Source organism: Pseudomassariella vexata (genome assembly GCF_002105095.1).
Source record: "Pseudomassariella vexata strain CBS 129021 chromosome Unknown BCR38scaffold_9, whole genome shotgun sequence".
Taxonomy (NCBI): Eukaryota; Fungi; Ascomycota; class Sordariomycetes; order Amphisphaeriales; family Pseudomassariaceae; genus Pseudomassariella; species Pseudomassariella vexata.
The window spans coordinates 126,971-149,239 of NW_024467964.1; the positions used below are offsets into that span (position 1 = coordinate 126,971).

General features: G+C 50.4%; 3 protein-coding genes and 1 non-coding gene across 4 annotated transcripts; 2 read left to right on the forward strand and 2 right to left on the reverse strand.

Annotated features, from left to right (window-relative positions):
* Positions 1-230: 230 nt before the first annotated feature.
* BCR38DRAFT_232387 (chromatin remodelling complex Rsc7/Swp82 subunit-domain-containing protein) lies at positions 231-3,340 on the reverse strand. The gene is made up of 4 exons (XM_040854326.1): positions 2,967-3,340; positions 2,494-2,586; positions 1,355-2,254; positions 231-1,294 (listed from the first exon to the last, which is right to left on the reverse strand). The coding sequence occupies exons 1-4, from the start codon at positions 3,043-3,045 to the stop codon at positions 417-419; spliced, it is 1,950 nt and encodes a 649-aa protein (XP_040713914.1). The 5' UTR covers positions 3,046-3,340; the 3' UTR covers positions 231-416.
* Positions 3,341-5,721: 2,381 nt separating this feature from the next.
* Positions 5,722-5,824, forward strand: BCR38DRAFT_t209. The gene has a single exon. It is a non-coding gene; the product is annotated as a tRNA-Thr (tRNA).
* A 7,053-nt stretch (positions 5,825-12,877) lies between these two features.
* BCR38DRAFT_486356 (RNB domain-containing protein) lies at positions 12,878-15,901 on the forward strand (the record flags this gene model as incomplete). The annotated part of the gene is made up of 2 exons (XM_040864018.1): positions 12,878-13,073; positions 13,137-15,901. 2 exons carry the CDS (start codon positions 12,878-12,880, stop codon positions 15,899-15,901), a joined length of 2,961 nt encoding a protein of 986 aa, XP_040713915.1.
* A 547-nt stretch (positions 15,902-16,448) lies between these two features.
* On the reverse strand, positions 16,449-17,591 carry BCR38DRAFT_486357 (histone-fold-containing protein; the record flags this gene model as incomplete). The annotated part of the gene is made up of 4 exons (XM_040864019.1): positions 16,449-16,888; positions 16,951-17,069; positions 17,123-17,256; positions 17,319-17,591. 4 exons carry the CDS (start codon positions 17,589-17,591, stop codon positions 16,449-16,451), a joined length of 966 nt encoding a protein of 321 aa, XP_040713916.1.
* Positions 17,592-22,269: the final 4,678 nt, after the last annotated feature.

Consider the following 22,269-nt stretch of genomic DNA (forward strand, 5'->3'; position numbering starts at 1 on the left):
TAATGGTATCAAGATGTATATGCAAATGCTGAAGGGATGTACCATGGTCCAACAGTCAAAAATAAAGCAGGCGGTTCAGCTGTATCCTGATGTAGTCCAAAAGGCACCAGGTTGAACAGCACACACCAAGGCCAACGTGTGCGGGAACGAGTGTAGAAACAACATAATTGATCATGATCTTGTCGACTCCTAGTGTTGTCGTCGGCCCTGACCAAAGGCTATCATCATAACGGCAGGAGGCTGCTCGAACGGCCGAGATTCGGTACGGTTGCCCAAGTTCAAGTTCTTGGCCATACGGAAGAGGGTCGAGATGCCGAGCCACTATTCACGACAGCATAGCTAGCTTTGTCATCAGTGATGCCGGGACGATGGTAGTAAAATTCATGTGCTAGAACACTTCGGGATGAGACGCGCGCTCATTGAGGCTGATTGGCCCACCAGTTACCGGTCGTCGATGTTTGCGGGTTGGACCAGCCTTGAGTGACTGCCGGGGCCCCACTCGGATTCTGGGGCATGAACTGCCTTGGGGTCTGATCTGGCGGATACATTCCCTGACCTGAGTTGGGATAGCCCTGCTGCATCGCTGGCATGCCGGGATACTGCATAGTGGCGGGTTGCATTTGAGGGGTTCCCGAGGGATGACGCAGTTGGGGAGCGGGCGATTGCTGGGGATGAGGAGACTGTTGCGCTTGAGTAGTATAACCAGAGTACTGTTGAGGAGTCTGCGGAGTTTGAGGGTGTTGGGCCCACATCGGATTCTGTGCGCCGTAGTTGTATTGGGGTTGGCCCTGGGGAAGATTGCTGGGGACGCTAGATTGCAGACTCGGCTGCCTCGACTGCTTCTGATTAGAAGCCTGAGGCATGCCTCTCAGTGGCGCCTGACTGATGGGCTGCTGCGCATGCATGGACTGAGAGTACGGCGGAGCGGTCATCATCATCTGCGGACTCTGGTTTGGGACCATGCCGGATGTCGGCTGTTGCATGGTCGCGTTCGACACGTGAGGTGACTGACCTGCCTGTGTCGTCTGCGGCACTGACGCATCCGTGGTCGTAGCAGGCGCCGCCGAGCTTGGCTGCTCGTGCGGTCTTCGCCAGAGATTCTGTATGTAGTCGGTTCGCATCTCGCGTCCCTGGTTGACGGAACGGTTGAACTCGGCGGTGTAGTGTGCCTGCGCATGGATTTCCGCCAAAGGACTTGGCTGAGTCCTATCCTGATAGGCGGAGCCTGCAATCTCCTGGCGGGGGCCTCCTTTGATATAGTTGCTGTAGTCTCGCGTCCTTGTGTCATTCATATCTGGTCCTGCTGTTATCATGGGCATTCTTGTCGAACTTCCTGGTGGCACTCCTATCATACCTGGTTGAACGAGTTGGGGCTGTGGAGCACCACCAAAGTGGCCTGGAGGATTGGCGTACACAATCTCGCCATGAGGACCGCCTACCATGGCGGGCGGGTTGTTCGCAGCTTCGGCAGCTGCTTCTCGGACCTTGTTCGCACCACCTGGTCTCTTCTCGCCGGCCAAATCTGCTTCGGTGAAGCCCTGCTTACGAGCTTTGCCCTCCCAGTAGTCGTCGCGCACTCTGCGACCGTTTACGATGACCCTGCTTCCAAATTGTCGAAACATGGACCGAGCCGTGACAATTGCTATTTGTCGGGATCGGTAGCTGAATGGCAGAATTTCCTGTTGCACCAAATCATCTTTTTCAATCTGGTTTGCGATGATCTTGAACAGCGACCTGTTCTTATTGAAGAGCAGATACGAGTCCCGGTATCCCAATACCCTAGCGCATTCTGTTGCCAACATGAACAACTTGTCTCCGCGGTTGGGAACCAAGAAAGTTCGACACCTATATTCGCGGCTACCAAGTAGTTGACCGTTTGGCATCACCTTCTTTTCGCCGGCTTCGTCTGTCTCTCGCGGAATGTATTCGTCTCCGCCAGGCCCCAGCTGGTCCGTTGTGTGATCACGCACCGTGGGCAAGGCCTTCAGCGTCGTCTTGGTTGGTGTGGTTTTCGGAGGTGGGGATATCTGTGGCTGGGCTGGCGTGTAATTCCCAGCCTGTCCGGGCAAGGGCGCATTCCGCGATTGGGGTGTTTGGGGCGTCATTGTTTGTTGCGGCGGCATGTGTTGCTGCTGTTGTTGCTGCTGCTGCTGCATCGGGGGCATCATGTGCGGCGTCTGATTCGGCGGATCGGGTAGTCCTCCAGACGATCGAGGCTTCATCGGTCGTCCACGCTTTCTCGGTTTGTCGGAACCTGTAACGCGATCGCGGCTTGATTAGCACGGGTTCTTCCTTTTTTGCGCGCGCCTGCGCAGTGTAGTGCTGTGCTATGCTGTGCCTGGCGCCACCCTGGTTGCACGGCAAGCTGGCGACATGTAACATGAACTTCCACCGTGAGCAGCACATGTGCTATCGTGCCGCAGCCAGGCGCGCAGACATGGCAACACGGCGACACGGCGACACACAGCTACACAGAGCAAAGCTGAGCCTTACCATCGTCTCCGGGCGTTCCTGACGGCTGCGCGTCTTGATACGACTCGGGCGAGCGACTCCGCTTAAGTCCTCGGGCGTTCGGGTTTACTAATTCTGTGCGTCACGAATCGTACATTAGCACCAAACGCCTAGCCACAAAAAAAAAAGAAAGATAACGATGAAAAGCACGTGTTACCGTCATCGCGACAGGCACGAGAAGCTGCATTGCGTTGAAAGACTTGTCGTCACTGCCGTGACCGATATCACCCGGACTCCGCGTCGGTTATGATGCGGTGGTGATGACGACGACGATCATCATGATAGTTGCGTCGCAGCCAGCCAGCCAGGCAGACCAGTGTTGCGCTTTTGCGCAACGCGGTGCATCAACCGAGGACCACTTGGACCTCGGGAGAACAGCACAGCACGCCACAGCACGCGGGAAGGGATGCGGATTTTTTTTGGGTAGAAGGGATACTCGAACGGGCGCAACTGACCAGAATTGAGAGCAGCAGGGTTGATTGTCGCCGGATTGATGGTCGCCCCCTCAGCGCCGTTGGGCTCGGTGGAATACATTCGGAATCAGGCGAGCAGCGCGACGACCACGGCCTGTGCCTTGGCTGCCTGTGGGAGCGGCGGGAAAGGCGAAGCGTGGAACAAAGTTGTAGTGCCTGCAGAACGACGTGTCTTGATATAGTTGGACTAGATAAAACAGATGAATGACGCGCTGCAAAAGAGGCGAGGGTTGACCGGTTGCTCGAGCGTGATGCAGGATTCATTCATGCATTTGGTTGGCGCGCGCAGACCCAAGGCTTTGCTCGGGGTCGGAGAGATGGTGTCGAATAGTATTGTAAAGTGGGAAAAGGTTAAAAACCTATTGACGGAGCCCTCTGCGACCCTGTCAAGTATGGAGACTTTGACCTGCTGCTGGCTGATGAACTAGCTGGGGTGCTTGCAAATGACCCCTCCTCCAGAGTTAATAATCCAGATCAATACTTCTTGATAATGAACGATGCAGGGCTCTTCTAAGACGACGCGAGGCAGCGGCAGGCGGGGAAGGATTGGCAGGAATGATTAGGCTGGGCTGGGCGGGGGAGTTCCTTTTGCGCGGACACCAACGACCTATAATATGACGCGAGGCAGGAGGTAGCGAAGGACTCTTTTAAAATGGTAAACAAGATATTGAAGGCATCGCAAGCTACCCTGGAACTGAAAGCACCGTGCCGGCGCAAGAGACAAGCTGTAAGCTCAGATCCCGAAGTGTCGTTGGGAAAACCGTGGGACGAGCTGCAGCTGACAAACGGAGAGTTGGCGATGGGTGTATAGAAGCTTTCGATATGATGGGATGGGGGGTGGATATGGATGGCTGCGCGACGGCAAGAGATATGCAGAGGGTCAAAGGGTGTGGGTGTGGATCAACGGGTAGCCCAAAAGATGGTGGTGGAGAAAGGCGACGGTGCCGGGCTGGCTCTCTGCTCCAATAAGTCCTGTCTGGCTCTGAGGTATTTGATGTGCTTCAAATGCACTCTTGATGGGTGGTTGCTTGCGTGCGTGCTGTCTGCCGGCCTGTGGGTTGCCAACGTCTTGGGATCGTTCCCTTTGGGGATGGCGCTGGATGGACGGATATGCTAGTCAGTTAATAAGGCCAGCAGGTATGTGGCAATCTTCTTCTTCTTTCCGTTGGCGCAAATGTTCATGCAGCTTTCGCTCTCGCATGTAATGACCAAGAGTCCTGCGCAGGAATGCGGCGCGTTTAATTTGAGCCAGCTAGCTGCAGCTGCCGTCAGAACTGCTCAAGACGGTAGGTAGTTGTTTGTGAGTGCAGCCGAAGCTGAGATGTTTATCTGGCTTTGAGCCCCGCAGCAGGGATCACAAGCAACTTGGAAAGTGATGACAATATGACCTAAATACGGCACCTACTATTCGAGAGGGACAATCGGAAAGCGCGCAGACCCCCGACTAGAAACACGGCGCGATGCGACAATAGGTAAATCACGACGCCCAGAGGTAGGAGACGCCTGTTTAGCCAAGGGCTTGTTGGACCGGGGGAGCAAGCCCAGATACAACGAGGGCTAGGATATGGACGGGGATAAAGCAGGGGGTAGTTGCGGACGGATTGAGAACAAGACTTTGAAATGGCTCTTGTGGCAAGCGTTGTTCACAATTTTTTTTTTTCGAGAACTTGCAACAAGCAGGGACCTCGAGGTTGCATCGGACGCAAGGTTTGTTGTGATCCAATGTCGAAAAGAAATATGACAAGCGACGAAACTATCGTCGGTCTAGCGTTGATGGAAGGTTGTTGGTTTGGCTTCACGAGGCTGTGAAAAAATCCAGATACCATCCAGGAAGAATACGGAAAGCGGAAAGCGGGCTTCATTTAGCAGATTCGCCATGTAATAGTCGATGAGATGCCTGCTTGTAAAAGCATGGGGCGACGAATATGACTGGGCTAACGCCTCGTTGCCTACACCTCCTCCAGCATTTTGAAAGTTAGTGCAGTACATTACCCCTGTTTACTCCACATTTTCTCGGCAAGTAACTACGCATACAAATCTCCATAGAAAGGCATCTATGAACTTAAACTGCAGGAATTAATGTTATCGTTAAGTAGCTACTATAGTCTATTTATAATTTATACCAATACTTGTAAAAAAAATCATTTATTATAGCTTATTGAGTAATTATAATCATTATTTCAGCTTCTCTAAGCTTGTATTTAGAGACTGTAATACTTAGTACGTTAGTCTTTAAGACCCTAGCTACATAGCAAGTGTTTATTTATAATACCTCTTTTATTAGCTTAAGTTTACTTTAGTAAGCTTAATTCACTAGTGTTGATTTTTTATTATAACTAAGCTCCTATACAACTATATATTTTACTCTTATATTAAGAGATCTCTACTATAAAGAACATAAAGCCAGGCTATATAATCTTGTAGTAACGGCTATTTCTTTCTAGAAAAGCCTTGATTTAAGCTAGAACCGGACTTCTGATAACGAGAATATGTCTCTCTCTTTAAAATACAGAAACCCTATATTACGTCTTAATACTACCACTAGGAGTATATTTTACCTCTATATTCCTCGTATAAATCTAGCTAGTGACATTATTAAATACTTAAACCTCTAAGTACTCTAAACAGATACAATGTTGTACGAAGTTAATTAAATATAGTCTTGTTCTCAATCCGTCCGCAACTACCCCCTGCTTTATCCCCGTCCATATCCTAGCCCTCGTTGTATCTGGGCTTGGTCGGCTGGTGTAGTTGGTCACTTCGCTGGTAGATAAGTCCCGATTTGAGCCTCGCCCACTTGGGTCGGTGACGAGTCGCGGGTTCGAATCCCGCAGCTGACACACAAGGGGGTTTAGTCAACCCTTACGGCGCGCTGCCCACCTTGTTGACTTCGCCTACCTAGCGATAATAGGGAGATTGGTGCAGTTTAGGATTACGAGCATCCTAGCCAGTCGACCGTCAAGCACTACGTCGGCGGAATATAACTCGACAGCCGGTCCAGAATTCGAATCGTTAATCCGACCCCTTATCGGACCTCGCCTTTCCGATAACGCTCGTCGGCGAACCCGTCCCCTCACGATAGAAGGCGCGCAGCACGCCCTCTCGCCGCGATTCTTGCGAGCGTCTGACCACGTTACGGTCTATCCACTTGAGCGTATGGTTGAGATGTATACGCTCGACGAGAACCCCAATTAGCAGATACTACGACTTGTCGCGACAAAAAAATAGTCGAGCATCTTCTGCACACCAGCAGCATCCCACCCCTGAGGACGAATTTAAGTGCCACATTACCACACTTATCGGTAGTTCAGGCAGGGGTTGTAGCACAGACTTAGGGAGGGACAGGAGGTTTAGTAGTCATTTGGCTACAAGTTTACCTGTATAACCGCCCGACGCGGCTTAAGGGCCCGCTATATCATCTATAGCCCCTTAAGGGAGTACTTGTAGAGGTACCGAGGGTTAACACCTACGGCGTATTTAATATTATTTAATTAAATATAAAGAGTATATTACTACTTTTTAGAGGTAGACAATTTTGAAGATCTTACGATTATTTCACCTACTTAATATCTGGGCTAATACGAACTAGAGTATTATAATTCGCGAGGTCATAGAAATACATTATTAAGTACCGTCATATACTTATTTATATGTAGATATCCTTCTTTAAATACTAGCTGATGGTTATATAGGTAGTCGGGTTGTAACGGCACTAACATTTGAAATGCTGTAGGAGGTGTAAAATGGGAAAGACCCCGCTGGTTTAGGCGAATCTATTAGAACAAGACGCGATTGTCGGCGGTAAGACTTGAGGAGTATCTTTACAGGTACTGCGGCCGTACCGATACCTCGGGTGCATAATTGCGCAAGTCCTAACGTAGCTCCCATGTGAGTACCGTGCTTGCAAATATACATAGCAATGCACCCTGTAAAGCTTCATTAGCTGATGCGGCGTCATGCCTAATAGAGTAGTATTGAGGGCGTCGCATCCATCCACATCACTCGTGATGTTGAGCCGCGAGGACGCTGAAAGCTGGAAGGTGATCATGACCCCTTCTCGTCGCGTAGAGTCGATTGGTCTCCTAAGTTATGTGACGAGCATATTTTCCTGGTGAGATGGTGATGGTAATAATCTAACCTAGATGATAATAGGCAGGAGTTTGCCGAAAGCGACGGAGAAGATGCCCTGGCGTTTGCGACAGGTCGCCGCAGCAAGGTAACTGACTGGACGCCTGTTTTGAAATCTGACCTCAAGTTCATTCGGCCTCTGCTTTGGGCGAAAGTGGAAAGTGGAGCGCGGGAAGGCCAGCGATCATTGACCCAGCTCGCCAGCCGCCGCTGCCTTCTTACAGGCCTGCGCCTGAGAGTTCCCCACGGAAGGACCCTCTCTCCGAGATGTTCTTGGAGCCGGATAGCTTCCCAAAAAAAACTTCGTTCTCCCTACCTTCATGCCAGGTGCACGTTTTTACGAGAGTCTACATGACCCAGATGAACAAAGAAGGTATCACAATGCGAAGACTTCCCTCGGCCAGTCTCGTCCCGATGATGAAAGAGAGACAATTGAACGACATCGGTGGAGACGATATAATGTGGCGGTAGCATCTGAAGATCGTATTCGAGATTCGAGCATCGATCTATTGATAGTATCCAGTAACACTGTCAAAGGATCCTCTAGGTATCTCGGTCATTAATCCGAACGACCAGGCTACGTGTTTTATCACCGCGGCAAGAATTCATAATGATATGACTTCGAATACGGTCAGCTAGTCTGTACAAGGCGACATGTAGGAATCAATTATTGCATTACAGCTGACATTGATGAATAGACCGTCGATCCGGCCGGGTCTGCGCACTTATTCTCAAATGCAACGTCTATGCGCCACCATCGGTACATCATCCACTGGCTACTCCGAGGCGCTCAGTTCATCACAGAAGACTTTACCAAGGCCAACTTCTGCGAAGCGCACACGATTTCGCATACAATGAACGGTTACCAGATAGATACCTAAGACCGGCTAATTGGATTTCCCCACAACCAAATTGTTTCGATACTCTAGCACATGCACAGTAATGAAACTTATACTTGTACAGATCCCCTTGCAAGGCTATCGCCAGAGTGCGGGGCTGTTTGTTCAACAACAAGTATGTCCAACTGCAAACGAACCTCTTAGGACCAATCAACAAGAGATCGAAAATTACGTCCGATATAAACATTCTCCAACCCAGACAGACGATCGGGCTGGCAAAGATGTCGCCAGAGTCCGTAGAGAGAAATATTGCAAACGTCCATGGCAAGTATGCCTCAAGCCCGTCCAACTTAGAATGAAACTTCAGCATTCATCATCACTTTTCGATTCCTTCTGCGACCCTATGCCGGCTCCAAGTGTCAGACGTCAGGTTCGATAAAGTGTCTTGGCATTTTCCGCCGTATCCTTCGCACTGGACGAGCATTCATTGTGGATATCATGGATGCGCATGACCGACTCCTCTATGACTGCGGCTTATTAGGGCCTACTAACATTATCCTGTTCGCCTCGGACTTATCATCTATCAGACTCCAGGTTCATGTCTAGCATCGTCCAAGGGATACGATTGGCCCCCGGCGCAAGTGCAAAGCCAATCATCAACTCAAGCGCCTGCTCACCGGTTGCATTATCGAAACAGTGGACAAAAGTCCAATTGCAGTTTGGCCGGCCAATCTTCCTTCGGCGCCGGACTCAAACCGCCAATGCCAATCTACCGGTCGATCCGAGTCTAAACCCTCTCCCGAGTGAGATGAAGGTCACATAGTACCGAGTTGAATGCCATGCGTTCATGAAACCAATGAAGAGCCATCACTTGTATTTGTCAAGGACGGCGGGTCAACGTGTTGCAAAACTAGGAAGCTCACAGCCGCCCTCAAGTCGACTCAACTCATGCGCATCAGACAACAACTTGCGGAACGCCATGCGAAGCTTTCCATGGAAAGTAGAATCCGCACTGGTCTGGGACACCCGGAGCGTAGGAACACTGCCAGTATGATCAATGTATAATTGCCTCAGCCGATAGTGAGTACCTTACACACTCGGTTTAAGCCTTGCAGCTTCGTCGCAAGAAGCAATATTATTGACACCGTTATGCCCAAAATACAGATCCGGTGAGATAGTGCCACTTTCATGTAATACTTACTAAAGCGGTTAGGTGAGACAAAATCTGGTCCAATCCTATGCACGATACTGCAGCCAAGCTTTAGTTCCACGCATCCGTCGAGATGCAGAAGTGACAATCCGCTCCGTCCTTGCTTCCCTACCATCAGTCATGGGTCTGATATTTCAGATTTTTTACGTATACGCGCCTGTTGACTTTTCCTATCCAACACGCGTGGGGCAAAACAAGCTTGTTCCACGGATCTAACCATGGTGAGTCGCATATGCGTATACGATTGCCGATACTCCACAGTAACCGAGGGCAATAACTGATGATCGGAAGGGCATTAGATCACAATCCTACGTCGCGACACCTTTGCTTCTCGTGATGGATACCCATCTCGAACCTGGCCGTGTGTATGTTTCACGATCCTGGATGGCGAGTAACAAATGGCGGCGAGCTTGCGCCCTTGACCGTCATCCAGCGGTACTGCCAATCATACCCCAGTATTGATGAAGAACGCTGACTGCAGTCATGGACAAAAGGCACGTCGAAACACGAGATGATTGGCCTGTAGACGTCAATCCCTGGCTCCGAACATATCTATAAATGCGCCACAGCTGAATCTCGGCCTGAATCGCGGCGAGGGTGGGTATATACGAGAGTCTTGCTGTGAAGCTGTATCTGTCACTTTCGGTGGATAACAAGTTGGCGCAGAAGATGACTACTCGGACAACAGAGTTTCCACACACAGTGGCAAGAACTAGCGGTTCCACCACTGTGGTAGTTCCTCATAGTAGTTGCCGCGATAATCGACGCAGAAAATACGTGGCATCATTGAAGGACAAGTTGTTTCATCTTTGCTTGCTGCCTTGCACAAAGCCCGCAGTCTCTGTACTATGTGGTCAAGTACTTGGATGGGACCAACTTCTGCGCCAGATGCCCACTCGACGGAAACCCGGCACGCCGCACCCCAGCTTCCGAGTCTGGCTACCCCTCCTACTCCTCTTCTCATACAGTCTGCCTATTTCGCCCATACCGAATTACGAGCCAACGCGACTGACGACGCTCTAGATCGAGAGGCAAAGGTAGACGATGCTGTTAAGAGGTCTCCCATGTGAGTCAGCCGATCTCTGATATATGAATCAACAATGCCGTTTAACGACCCACAACATCCGGGGAATGCATCTGGACCTACAAGAAGATGGTGTGAAGCAATTCACTCCACCCCAGAGCTGAGAGAATACCCTTGGCGGATGCATGCCCGTCATTATTGGCTGATGCCACCTGACAGGACACAGACGACCAACCCCATCTGCAAATCATCCACTGATATAAACCCACCCGCACGACCCACTCAAAACACTAAGGCCCAAGGGCACATGGCCTACGAGTAGTTCGATGTTGGACTTCTTATCAATAAATTCTCACGGAACCATGTCCTGTATCGCCTCCAACATCACATCGCCTGGCCTAGAAAACAAAGTCGCGCGTTCTTCAGAACGGCCTCGGCCTTAATCTGCGCGCCTGTGGTTTGAACGGGGATTCACCAGCCCTCTGGCGCCTTTCCGAAAGAACCGAGCCACTCGTCGTTGTGGTCGTGGCGTTGGCGGACATCCACGATGAGGAGTCACTGAGCCTGGTCAACGGCAGCCTGCGTGAAAGTAGGCTTGAGATACACACCACTACGGCACTGCCTGTTGCTGGTTCCCCCTTCTGTAGCCACTGACTTGTCGAAGAATGCACTCCACGATCGTCTTCCCGATGCCCATCTGCCCGCCGGTTGGTCGTCTCTTCTGTGCATAGCACAACATGGCGGGAGGACCCCTTGTTACCCGCTCTGCAGGTCGTTACACTGACCACCTCCCCCGATTTCCTTTTTCAATACGTTTCTTTCGCTTCGTTCCGATGTAAGTCATCGCATCGCCCTGTTTCGCATCTTGACCCAGCTAGCCAGCCAGTCAGACAGAGGAACTTCGCAATCTTGGTATTGTACCACTGTTGCTTGCATGAACCATGGTCAAGGAATATTGTGTGATCACCACCGCCACCACAGCCAAGATTATTCCAATTCGGACTTCTATTGTATTTGCGGGAACATAAAGCCTACACCAACCAACCAACTAACTAGTGACTGTGCACAACCAACTCCCTCCATCGTTGACTTGTCTGGTGAGGAAGAAAGGGGTGAAACATCCCACCAAGCCTTCGGGTTTATTTATGGGTAACACGGCATCAGGAAGCCGCCCCAGAGGCTTGCGACACAGCAGGTTCTGATGAGTGTCGCTAATCTTCAGGTTTCATGTTTAAATCAAGTGACTCGAACTCCAAGATTGCCGAACCCCAGTTCTCTGGGTAACGTCTAGGCAGACACTTTTTCGGACAAAGGCTGGTCGGCGATGTTCGGTCTGACTTCTAGTGTATGCTAAGAGATCAAGTTTGTTTTACAGCACAAGGCTTCCAAGAACACCCGCTACTGATCACTAAACTCAAGTTGGCTTCGCTGTAGTGGCTATCGCTCGCTGCCAAGGACCATTAGTATGCCGGATTCGCTGCGTATTTGCGTTGGCCGGCGCACTTCAAAAAGCCTAGACATGTCAATGCGAAGCTGCATTTGGTTTCCTCGTCCGTGCCCTCGACAAGGCTTGAACAAGGGGTAAACTGTCTCGCGTTGAAAATCCTCAGACCGGACGAATTGTGGGTTCAGACTTCGAAATAACCCTGGCGAGATAATAGCCTCTCCTATTGTCCAGACTTCTAAGAACCGACTCAGGCGATGCGTTTGTTACAGGGGCGTACGCGGCAGTGGCTCACGCAAGGTAGGTAGGTGGCATGCGTCAGCATACCATGGTAGTATTCCATGGAAGGAATCCAATATTCTTCTGTACATCCCAAAGAAAAACGAATATGCTGCGACGACAGCTTGGCGTTGGTGGCCTTTCTCGCTTCACGAGCCACGTCTCGCCTCTCGCTTCGCGCTCTTGTGTTGTCACTACAGCTTACTTCGTTGCATGCGGCGGTGCTATTTTGGGAGCGTCTCCGTGGAGAATGAGACCTAGAAGTCCCAGGACAATATGGATAAATGGCCGGGTGAATGGCCGTAGATCATATGATTCAGATAACAATATTGATCCGGAATTGAATCACCTGCAGCTCGGCCTATCCTGTCTGTTTCGTACGCGTTCTATTGCTGTGAGGAAATCAGCTTCGAGAACACTTGGCATATCGGCGTACTGTTGTGGAAGTTGCATGATGACATGAGGTTGGTTCTTCTAGGTGGGTGCCCGCTAGAAACTGGAGGATGCGCTACCAAGGCTGGGGTAGATGGGAGGTCAGCCAATTTTCACAACGGCGCCAGATCTTCAGCGTGACAGATCATGAATTTGGAGATCATGCTGAGCTCAGCAATTCGGCAAGGCCTTCCTAGGAGTTGGACGCCAATAAACTAAGTTCCCGCACGTATGGTTGGGGTGTTTCCCGATGTTGTGGAAGCTCAACTAAAGACGGGAGCATTTAACGATCCAAGCAGCTGGGGATTTTAAGCAAGTTTAGAACTTCAGCTTGACGTGGACCTGGGTGCGGGGTAGGTTGCAGCTTTCCAGATAACGATAATACTTGAGCCGCAGCGGGGCAAGCAAAGGCCAACAGTTTGGATGCGCTAGCGCATTCCAACTACGGGACCCAAAATCTTCGAAATTGAAGCTCTTTCATCAAGTTGAGGCAATCCTCGACAACAACCACGAACCCCAAATGAGAACGTCGCCAACATGACGAGTCTCAAGAGATCGTTCGAGACTGACCCGTTGTCCTCAAACATCTCAAGTAAGGTGTATGTGAGGTCCACCAAACGCGGAAAGGTCCAAAAGATTGTGCGCGAGGTCTACCTTCGACAAGACATCCCTTGTTCTTCCCAAATATGTTCAATATGCCGCTCGACAGCGCCCTCAAACGCGGCTGGCGTGGGTGAGTTTTTACCGAAACAGAGATAGACTGTGGTGAGATATAGAACGACTGACATGACAACAGTGAGCCCATTTGTGCTTTCAGACAAGCCGGCAGGCACCAAGGCCTTCCCTCAGGGCCATTACTTGGTGCCAGATACGAATGCTCTGCTCAACGCCATGGATCTCTTCGAGCAGACTTCTGCATTCTATGACGTAATCATCTTGCAGACGGTTCTAGAGGAGCTGCGCAACCGGTCTCTGCCGCTATACAATCGCCTCATTGGCCTGACCAAGAGTGAGGACAAGCGCTTCTACGTGTTTTTCAATGAGTTCAGACTTGAGACCTACGTTGCCCGCGAGCAGGATGAGAGCATTAATGATCGAAATGACCGGGCTGTGCGCCGAGCCGTGCAGTGGTACAACGAGCACTTGGCTCAAACGAAGAGCAAGCAGCGCCCTACGGTGGTGATGCTCACGGATGACAGAAGCAATCTTGAAAAGGCAAAGGCGGAGAAAGTTCCTGCGTCTACACTGCGAAATTATGTCTCGGGACTTGAGGAGGCCGATCGTCTTTTGGACATGATTGCTGAAAGTCAGGAGCGAGGAGTGTCCAGGGATAAGAAAGCTGTGGATTTCCTCTACCCAGAGTACTACAGCATGTCCAAGATGATGACGGGTATCAAAAATGGCATGCTTCACCAGGGTATCTTCAATGTCTCCCCGTACAACTATCTCGAGGGGTCTATTAAGGTTCCCGCGTTCCCCAAGGCCCTTCTCGTGTTGGGACGAGACAACATCAATAGGGCTGTTGATGGAGACGTGGTGGTTGTCGAAGTTCTCCCGAAGGACCGGTGGAAGGAGCCGTCTACCAAGATTATCGAGGAAGAGGCTGTCACCAAGAATGAGAATGCCGATGGTGACGAAGGCGAGGATCTGGTCACGGAGAAGGAGAAGCGTGCCCTGCAAGAGGAAGTCAAGAAGACGCATAGCACGAGTACCGAAGGACACCCCCAGCCGACTGCGAAGGTGGTCGGTATTATCAAGCGCAACTGGCGTCAGTACGTTGGTCATGTCGACCAGAGTTCGGTCAGCCAACCTGCAAAGCAGGGGCGGAAGCAGGAGACCGTCTTCCTCATTCCCATGGACAAGAAGGTTCCGAAAATCCGGATACGTACGCGCCAAGTTGGGGAGCTGCTGGGAAAGCGTATTCTCGTCACAATCGATTCTTGGGATCGAGAATCGCGATACCCCATCGGCCACTTTGTCAGATCACTAGGTGAGTTGGAAAGCAAGGCCGCTGAGACGGAGGCCTTGTTGCTCGAGTACGATGTCCAATATCGACCTTTCCCGAAGACTGTGCTCGACTGCTTGCCTAGGGAGGGTCACGACTGGAAAGTTCCTCCCAGTACGGCGGACCCTGGTTGGAAAGACCGCGAAGATCTCCGTGGGCTGCTCATTTGCAGTATTGATCCCGTTGGTTGTCAAGATATCGATGACGCGCTACATGCCCGGGCCCTGCCAAATGGCAACTTCGAAGTCGGTGTCCACATTGCCGACGTGTCACATTTTGTTAAGCCGAGCAATGCCATGGACACAGAGGCCAGCATACGCGGCACGACTGTTTATCTGGTAGACAAGCGTATTGACATGCTGCCGATGTTATTGGGAACCGACCTTTGCTCACTCAAGCCATACGTAGAACGGTACGCGTTCTCGGTTATTTGGGAAGTAAACGAGGCCGCAGATATTGTCAACGTGCGGTTCACCAAGTCAGTTATCAAGTCACGGGAAGCCTTCAGCTACGAACAAGCACAATTGCGTATCGACGACGCATCTCAGCAGGATGACCTCACCAAAGGAATGAGAACGCTGCTGATGCTCTCCAAGAAACTGAAGCAGAAGCGTATGGACGCCGGTGCTCTCAGTCTCTCCTCACCCGAAGTCAAGGTCCAGATGGAGTCTGAGACATCGGACCCCATTGATGTCAAGACGAAAGAACTCCTCGACACCAACTCCCTGGTTGAAGAGTTCATGTTGCTTGCCAACATCAGCGTAGCAGGCAAGATCTACGAAGCGTTCCCCCAGACAGCCATTCTCCGCCGTCACGGCGCACCTCCCAAGACGAACTTTGACGAGCTATCAAACCAGCTCAAAGTCAAGAGAGGACTCGAACTGCGCGTCGACTCGTCACGCGCTCTGGCCGATTCGTTGGACGAGTGCGTTGACCCGCATGATCCCTTTTTCAACACTCTCATCCGTGTCATGGCAACGCGTTGCATGATGAGTGCCGAGTACTTCTGCGCCGGCACTCAAGCCTACCCAGAATTCCGCCATTACGGTCTAGCATCCGAGATCTACACTCATTTTACGTCCCCGATCCGTCGATACGCCGACCTGGTTGCCCACCGCCAGCTCGCAGCGGCCATCGACTACGAGCCCATGCACCCCGCTGTGCGCTCGCGCGGTCGCCTCGAGGCCGTCTGTAAGAACATTAACGTGCGGCACCGAAACGCGCAGCTGGCGGGACGAGCCAGTATAGCCTACTACGTTGGACAGGCGCTCAAGGGCCGTGTAGCTGAGGAGGAAGGCTTTGTCATGAAGATCTTCAGTAACGGCTTCGTGGTCCTGGTGCCGCGCTTCGGCATCGAGAGTCTGATCCGTTTGCGGGATCTGGCTGAGCCGGAGCCGGAGAGTACGTTCGATGCTGAGAACTATACGCTCAAGACGAGTGGCAGCCGAGAGGTTACGGTGGAATTGTTCCAGAAGGTGGTGGTGAGGATTAGTGATGCGAAGGATGAGGCTACGGGGAAGAGGGGGGCGAAGATGGAGTTGGTTAGGACGGTGTAGGCTTCATCTCGCACGCGCTTGAGGCAAATAGGGAAATAAGGGGAGAGTGTATGCAGCATCATCTGGAAACAAAAAGGATCATGGGCCATACGTGTGTTTGAACCATGACGCGATCGTGTTAAAGGCCGAATGTTAGATATAAGCCCAGCGCCCGAACAATGCTATCAAAGTCATGTTTACACATGCGCTGTGACGGTCGCTCGTTTCCCATTTCCATCAGCTGGCCTGAGCCGCTTTAGTCCCCAGTTGCGACAGCTCTTAGATTGTAGTTGAGATAATGCGCCGCGTCCCATCCTTCGACGGCCAGTTGCTCTCCCCCGGAGGGTAGCGACCGCAAGGGTTTCCTGGCTACTTCGGTTTCACTCCTTGCGCTTTAGCAATGTAGACCTCAGGATGAGTTCCCTTCAGGTCTCCTCTTCGACGACGGCACATATATGCCGTCCCGTTCTATACCAACTCGCATCCACAGCCAGTAGTAGAACCTGTGGAAAGCCAGGTCAGCGCTCACGATACTCATAGCAGTCAATGCGCAGGGGTATTCTGACCACTAGTCCTCATCACTATCAAGCGCCTCGTCCCTCTCCTCCTCATCCTCCCGCTCCTCAAGCGCATCCTGCGTCTCGCCACCTTCTTGCTCATCTTCCTCGTCTTCTTCTTGTTCTTCTTCCTCATCTTCCGCCGCTTCTTCATCTTCATCGTCCTCGTCTTGTTCTTGTTCCGGTTCAGATTCCGCGTCGATCTCCCCTGTCGCGTCGCCGTCAATGTCCATCGCTGAGTCGTCGCCCGGGTTGTTGGGCTTCTGCTTCTTGGCTGAGCGCGGTCCCGCCGAAGAGAGGGTGGACGTGTCGCCTACGCCCGCGCCGCCGTCTGTGGCCGCTGCGGACAGGGTCGAGGTGTCGCCGTCGGGCGGGTAGGGGAGGCCCTTTTTAGCGGCTGCCACGCGGCGGCGGTAGGTATTGCGTTTTGTGGTTTGGATTTCGTTGAATTCTAGAGTTTGGCGCGTCAGTGCTGTCTGTCCCACAAAGCCGGGGCGTTAAGACAAGTATTACTCTTGAATTCAGCTTGTAGCGAATCCCTGAACTCCTCGAACTCTACGTCCTTGAGCGCATCGAAAACATCGTTGGGCATGATCGTCTTTTTGCCGGAGTTTGTTGTAATTTCGTTTGCGCTGGGTGCCATATTAGCCAACAGGTTCGCAGCTCTTCCTCCAGGGAAACGTACGCATTGGCGAGGTAATTCACGAATACCGTAGCGCTTTTGCTCATGGCCAGTATCGCATTGGCCTGGATTTGTGTGTTCGGCGGCAGTACACCCTTTGCCAGGCGTGTGATGATAGATTTAGGTAGATTGAGGTCCTGCTCTCCCATCAGCTTCCTGCGTCTTCTTTTGCATGCTTCGAGTTCCAACTGCGCATTACCTCGATCGCCACAGAGTCCCGTCCCTCCTTAGAGCCGCTGTCCTTCCTCTCCCTCTCCGAAGATGGCACTGATCCGCCAGGCCGATCCGTCTGCATCTCTGAATCCTTAGCTATCGCCGTGGTGGAGGAAGCTGTAATCGATGGTGGTGGTGCTGTCGCTGGTGTTGCTGCTTGAACAGGTGAGCCGCCGATGTTGCCAGCCTCAGCGAGGACGAATTGGGCCATAGACACGTCGCTCCGTCGGGAGTTGCTCGCTGCACTCTTACGTGGCATGGTGGAAAGGGGGGGGGAGTAATTATTCGGTACCGCGACGGTGGGAACTGATGTTGGGTAGGGTGGTGTAGGGTTGAGGGATGGAATTGGTTGCTGGGAGCACGACTGTCCAATCACGATATAGATGAGGAAAGAAATGCTGGGGACTAGTGGTAGATCTTTTATTCGTTATCCAGTGGGATTGGCCGTCTAAAAGTGTCTGGTGGGCGCGTGTTCGAGCTTCTAGTCAACGCAATTGATGTCGCAGGAAAATTGGTAGCAGCGGTGTGGGTTCCATAGTTCGCGTGGGACTTGAGGCAAGGTGGGGTGGTTTTTGACGCGACGCGTTAATGGGTTTTGTTCCATTTCGACCTCGTCGTACTCGAAAGCAAACTTCGGTTTGGGTCTATAAGCTCTACGCTCTGCACATCACTTATCAAATCTAGCTATTCGCTGCTCAGCATAGTCAGTGCGAGATCTCGATACTCAAGTAGGAGAAGGAACGAAATCCTCATCCCACTTTCGATCCTAAGACCATTGATTATTACTATATTTTCTGCAAACATACCTTTGGAATCTTGGTCCGAAAGAGTGCTCGACAAGTGGACTAGCTCACTGAGAAATGAACTGTAAACTTCAGCATGGTTTTTGGTTGTTATAGCTTTTCTTGATGGGCTTAAGTATGCTGTTTCGAATGTCAAGGCCCCTTGGCCATATGGATTGTTTTGTAGTATCAAATGAGACATGCTGCTAGATCGTCTCTTAGCGGCCCTTAACACTAGCCAGCTGGAGAACCAGATAGGAAACTCGGTTTGACCCCTGCAGGTTCATCACCAGATGATGATATCAATCTCCTTCTGGGGCTATAATACAACACATGTCGGGCTTATTGGCTGCAACTAATGCTTTGAATTGATGTAATCTCTTTGAAGAGTCCGAAATATCAAGTGAGCAGACTTGGCCATAAGGTCCTTAGATACAACAAGGAATAACCGGTGCCTTCGGAGTCAGTACTGATACTGCATCCAGTCTTATATCAACATTGGGGCCGAAAAGGGGATTTAAGCGACCTAATGGCTTGAAATAGTCGGAAAAGAAGCAAATATCGGTTCGTTGGCTGTCAAGGCCCGACAGCATAGTTCTCCGAGCATACGTTGAGCAACGTGCAACGGCACTAGCTCGTAGCTAAAACCATCTAGCTGCTGGCATGCCGATAGCTGCTACAGCGCTTCATAGGTTGGCTGGGGACCCCGAGGATTATATAGAGCACTAGCTCATTGAGGTCCATTTCAGTGTACAAATGTCAGAGCCACAAGTGTCATCCGAGGCGGGCCGGCTTCCACCAGGAAGGAAGTCGTTTGTGGCGGCTAGAGAGCCGCTTGTGGCGAATGAGAGCTGTTGAAGCCGTTTGCAGCGGATAGGGAATCGCTTGGTTGCAGATAAGGAGCCGCTATCCAAGATATTGGCCGAAGTCGGAGGAACACAGACATGCGGAAGCAAACATCCAGAATCCAACAGAGAACCTCGGCTGGCTATAAGTAAGGAGTCGAGACGGAGGAAGATAGAGAGGGCAGAGATCAATGAACTACTGTGGACACCCCTACCTGCCATCACCAAGTGACCACCAGGTGACCACCAGGGGAACACGCCTATTTCTCCCCTTCACTCTGTACTATCGCCTTCGGTCCAGGCCGTAACCTGACAACAAATCCCTGCTGTTGATGAAAGTACAAAATCTGGTATTCAGAACCTTCATATGCTTTGTATTTTCCTTTTGTTCTTTGGTATACTGATATGATCTCTGATGTGCTGTGAAGATCATGGTTACGGGACCAACCGGAGCTCCGAATTGAAGTCTGGTCACGTATGAGCATAACAGGGTTGCTGATATATTAGAAGCTTCATTCCTGAAGATCTAACTGTAATTGATACATCAGAGGCTTTGACTGTCGACCCTCAAGATCATTCTGACCGTGTATATAAGCTCAGTTTTTGTTTTACTCCCATAGAACTAATAAAAGCAAGCTGTCATGCCAACATATACACCATCCATCACCTGTTATGAGCTTGTTTTGTTTACACCACTTGTCGATTGTGATTGGTACGCCGCCTGCAATTTGGACTCTAATGCTATGGGTTTCCAAGCAAGCAAATTGTAGAATCCTTCAGCACGTGACGACATTCGAGTAATTTGGCCAGACTGCTGTCATCCAATATTCCCTCTGAGCGTGCTTGTCAGACTCTAGTCTAACGCATGCTGTGGCCTGGCTAATGGGCAACGCCTGACTCAAGTCTTAAGGAGCATCATCAAGAGAATATTATTTTTATGTTAGCATGTGCTACCATCCTCCACCAACCTACTAAAATCATCTAACTTCATTATAAGCTATGTAATTGGATTCAATGATACTAAAGTAGGGTTTTCGAATTTAGCTAGTTTAGTAAATAGAGTTGTTACTTAAATTTCAAGAGTATACCGCTTATAAGTAGTTAGGTATTAACGTTAGAAACCAGAGCCTTATTTTCTATAGATGATCATTGATTCGTTACCTTTCAAATTCGTTCGCCCTACACCATCGCATACGTGTTAGTCACGGTCTTAGATCCAACGAGAATGATTCGCATGCAACGCAGTGTCAGAAACTAGGCTTGATTGTCCCTGTCCATCAGTTACCAACCCTTGTCTGCAGCCGGTGCCACGCCAAAAAACCCCTCGATGCGAATGCCGAAACAGGGCAAGTACTCAGACCTAAACCGACCGGAGGCGTCTACCCTATGCCAGATCAGGACCGGAAAAATAGGACTATCAGCTTTCTTATTTAAGATAGGAGCCTTCGGTGTGTACTCGCCGCTATGCCGCTGTGGAGAGGCCCCCGAGACGGTAGAGCACGTAATCCTCTTTTGCGGCCTGCTGGAAGAATCGAGAGAGCGCCTGCGGGCCACTATCGCACCATGGACGCTGCATACACGTAGAGACCTGGCAACGGCGACGGGGAAACCAGTAGTCAGCGGGACTATCACAAGGTGGCTACTCAGGACTGGCCGGATAGCGCTTAGGCCCGGATAATATCGATCTTCTCAGGGGGACTTTGTTAGTAGGGTGAGAACTAACATAGTATTGTGGTGGACGTAACGCAGTCGCTAATAGAGCGAACCTACGTAGCAGCGTATGTATTTAGTCCAGCCATTAGGGCACGGTTTGACATACGGGAGCACTTGTAGAGGTACCGGGGGCTTCGAGCCTACGGCGTATTTAATAATAATAATATTTACTATATATTTTCTGCCGTAACTAACATCAAGTCTAGAAACATAAAGGAAAGTTAGCTCCTATTTGTCTTGTGTTATATAATTACTAAAAAAATAATAATAATATATAATTACTATAACCTCTCAGTAAGTTACTATGATTTAACTAATAATAAATTAGTTGTTCAGTTTTAGCATTCTTCCTTTCGTAAAGCTATTCCCGTTTTATGCTATAGACTTTGAATTTGTAGGTAGCGGGCTGTCTTACACTACCGAAATGATGGTGTTACCAAGAGGGTAGTCGGGGATAGTAAGGCTACGTCTATAGCAGCTTGCCGCGGAATGTTCTCCTAATTTGGCCTACAGTTCATCCGGCTGGCGGTTTACCAGAGATTGGTGAGAGTGCTTTTCGTAATAGATTAATTTGCGAACAGCTTGAAATGAATTAAGAACTACGACGTCGAGTGAGTTTCTATAAGACCAAGTCCGGCTATTACATGACGCCTCAATCGAAACACTAATACTCGATCATATGATGGCGCCCGTGAGAGTTTCGTGGCATTTGTTGCTCCAACCTTTCCTTTTCGTGCCGCCTGAGGCCACTGTCGTCTTCAATATAACAGCCCCTATACCGAGTTAGAAAACGATTGCAAGGCGTTACCCTAGCTAGGTCTAAGCAACAATAGCCCAACGCCCTCCATTCTGTTCCAAGAATGAAAACGAAAAGGAAAACAAAACGGAGAACAGTAATCAGAACGACAATAATAGCCAACAGAACCAAGTACTGCCACCCCCACTTAGCAAATTCTATATAAATCGCTTTTCTAACATGGAATTAGCACATTTTGACCTGAGACTACCCCTATTTTCGTTCGTTAAGCTCGGTACCTCCACTGGTCATCCTGAATGGGAGGCATTAGGTCATTTCAAAGACACTCTTTTCAAACCTGATGCGCCAGGGCGGACTGGAGCATACCGACGAATCGTTAACATCCTCGCTTCTGATTGATAACAGAACATCGGGGTACCTCCCTTCGACTCTGTAAACAATAAACGATACTTCAGGTACCCAGGGAAACTCCTACCACCTCTTCATTAAGCTTGTCAAGGCCGCCATTGTTGCGGTTTCCACGGCCCGAATGAGCTGATAGAGGGTAACCGTACAGCCTAACTTGTTATCTTCAACCTGGGCTTATTTAAAAGCGTAGAACATGAAACATACACTTTCAGGTAACTGGTCTAACAAATAGATGCTTCGCGGCCTTTTTTCCTAAACTCGATTCCGTTCCGTGAGTTTAGTAAGCTCACATGGGTTCTCTCTGCCAAGTTTATTCAATGGCCTTTCCTCGTGTCGACAGGCAGACACATAACATAAGCCGGCACTGGCGATTCGTGAGTTGGAATCAGAGCACAGCCAGGTAACCAACTTCACGGCTTGATTCGTCCAGCA

What these genes read in the sequence shown, in the direction of transcription:
- BCR38DRAFT_232387 (XM_040854326.1), bottom strand. Translation starts at nt 3,045, where the DNA reads ATGTATTCCACCGAGCCCAACGGCGCTGAGGGGGCGACCATCAATCCG. An exon ending in CCCTGCTGCTCTCAATTCTG is followed by an intron (nt 2,587 to 2,966) that starts GTCAGTTGCGCC and finishes CGTGACGCACAG; the next exon opens with AATTAGTAAACCCGAACGCC. An exon ending in AGGAACGCCCGGAGACGATG is followed by an intron (nt 2,255 to 2,493) that starts GTAAGGCTCAGC and finishes ATCGCGTTACAG; the next exon opens with GTTCCGACAAACCGAGAAAG.